We start from the raw sequence: 2,265 nt of genomic DNA on the forward strand, positions 1-2,265 counted from the left end.
GTGGTCTATACTTACTCTCATTCTACTTTCTTTCTCTGTTTAATAATATTTTTAAATTGTTTATATTCCACAGAGTAAGAATTGAGAGTTTTGTGCTCCTTTGACATCATTTGATTGGAATGAAACTGATCCTAATATACTGGGAGCATCTAGTATTGATACTACCTGTACTATATGGGGACTAGAGGTTAGTACTTAATTGTATGTACTAGTAAAGTGTAATGGCATGAAAAACAAGGCAGTGGTAATGATTATGTGAGTTTGTGTAACTAACAGGAGTAATTCTATTATTAGACTGCAATGATTTTAAAAAGTACCAATAGTTATATTACTATGCCAGTCAGTGTCTGAAATTTTGTGAAGTTTGATCATTATAATCAAAAAATTATTAAAAGAAATTTATTCACTCATATTATATCATTAATAAAATTCCTAGAAAGAAATTGTATCACACACTGCTAATTAATTCAAATTGTTACTTAGTACACACAACACAAGTAATAGCTCTATTGTTAACATAAGGTGGACAAGGTAGACCATTACAGGTTGACCTTGTAAAGTGGAGCAGAGCACCATTAGTATCAGCCTCACTGCCATCAATAGATTCAGGATTTTCATCAACACACTCATAGACTTTATTGCTTGCATGATTATGTCGTTCAGCCATCAGATATCCTTTATATTCTATAGTCCATAATGAAGGACAGCTGGTTCTAGCAGGAATCATCAGTTTAACACTCTTAGTAGATGTATAACATACTGCACAAGGAACATTGTGATCATGCTTTCCTGAAAATATATGATTATTGACTTGATATTCAGTACCATACATGTGAGAATAAAGATCAGGTACAGTTGTACTCATATATTGAGGGACCTTTGGTAAACAGACATAGTTAGCTCCTCCTCCTGTATGAGCATGCCATTCACCTCCAGTTATTCCCTCATACAGTAGTTCAGCTCCAGTAGGACAGGACTTCCTTCCCCAACGAGTGTACACTACTCCTCCACTTTTAGGACCAGCTTGTCCTACAGGTCCAGTTTCACCTTTCTCTCCTTTCTCTCCCTTATCTCCTCTCTCTCCTTTCACTCCATCTCTTCCTGGTGCTCCATCACGACCATCTCTACCACGCAGCACCTCAAGATAGGTTTGTTTGTTGGTGGAGAGTCCAGTATTGTTGTTATTCCTTGATGCAGCTAGTGTCAGTATTGAGAGCAACACTGAACACACAACTAGTGACCTCATTGGAAGAGAAAGAGACTAAAAGAGAGACTGAGAGAGAAATATAAGAGATTGATATTCTGTCACACAACACTGCTGGTCTTTATATACTGATCCTCCTATTATAAGTTATATTGTAGTTAATAACCAGTTTAAAACAGTAATACAAACCAGTTTAACCTGTTAATATCAGTTATAGATGTGATGTTGTTACAGTATTTGACTTTATGTCTCTTGTAATAGATACCTGAGTCAACCTGTTTGACGTGAAGTAGTTGTTTCAGAAACTTTCACTTAATAATGAAATTAAGTTACTTTTAGTTTGCTTGCTAGTACTATGTTTACAGGGTTCTATCTAGGAATTTTTGTTTGGGGGAAGCCCAGAGCAGTTGACCAGGTGGGGGAGAAGGTTGTGCATACATACTTGTATACACATGTACAGTACATGCATGCAATTACAACAGTACACAGGGAGGAAGCTTGCCCCCCCCCCACTGGATAGAACCCTGGTTTATTATATACTAGTAGTATATTGAGTCACATAGTTTTTAATTGAGTAAATTATGAACTAGAATTGGCATGATTTTATATTGTATTGCCTAAAATATTGTTTCCCTCTTTTTCTGTTTCTATTTCTATCTCTTTGTCTTCTTTTCCCCCTTTTCTCTCCTCTACCTCTTTCCCTTTCTCTCTATCTTTCCTCTTAGACTGGTCAGGTGATAGGTAGTGTTGGTGACTCAGTTACTGGATCAGTTAGAACTCAATTGATAGCTCATGATAAAGAGGTCAGTGCTCCTGATATGATTCTTGTTAATGTTAAATCCAGTTCTCCTTGTTTGTTAAAAAAGCCTTTAATTTAATTCTTTCCAATATCAGAGCCTGATATGATACTAAAAAGATCAGCAGAATTACTACTCACTTGCATGCCATAATGTAAATGTAGCACATAGATGAAGCAAGTCTGTGTACTTGTAATACATTCAAAAAGTGCATTGGGTTATCTTGTCTTCCTTCAGTATCTAAATAGAAATGAGATAACCCAA

At 35.9% G+C, this 2,265-nt stretch overlaps 2 protein-coding genes and 1 pseudogene across 2 annotated transcripts in view; 2 read left to right on the forward strand and 1 right to left on the reverse strand.

Annotated features, from left to right (window-relative positions):
- LOC100637103 (DDB1- and CUL4-associated factor 7-like) overlaps positions 1-2,007 on the forward strand; it is a 3,189-nt pseudogene extending 1,182 nt beyond the window's left edge.
- LOC109588300 (uncharacterized) overlaps positions 1-2,265 on the forward strand; it is a 9,062-nt gene that overhangs the window by 5,363 nt on the left and 1,434 nt on the right. The gene's annotated exons all lie outside the window — the stretch shown is intronic.
- On the reverse strand, positions 383-1,383 carry LOC109588301 (short-chain collagen C4-like). The gene has a single exon (XM_020004470.1). The coding sequence runs from the start codon at positions 1,244-1,246 to the stop codon at positions 476-478; it is 771 nt and encodes a 256-aa protein (XP_019860029.1). The 5' UTR covers positions 1,247-1,383; the 3' UTR covers positions 383-475.

Source organism: Amphimedon queenslandica, unplaced genomic scaffold (genome assembly GCF_000090795.2).
Source record: "Amphimedon queenslandica unplaced genomic scaffold, v1.1 AMPQUscaffold_12181, whole genome shotgun sequence".
NCBI classification, from domain to species: Eukaryota; Metazoa; Porifera; class Demospongiae; order Haplosclerida; family Niphatidae; genus Amphimedon; species Amphimedon queenslandica.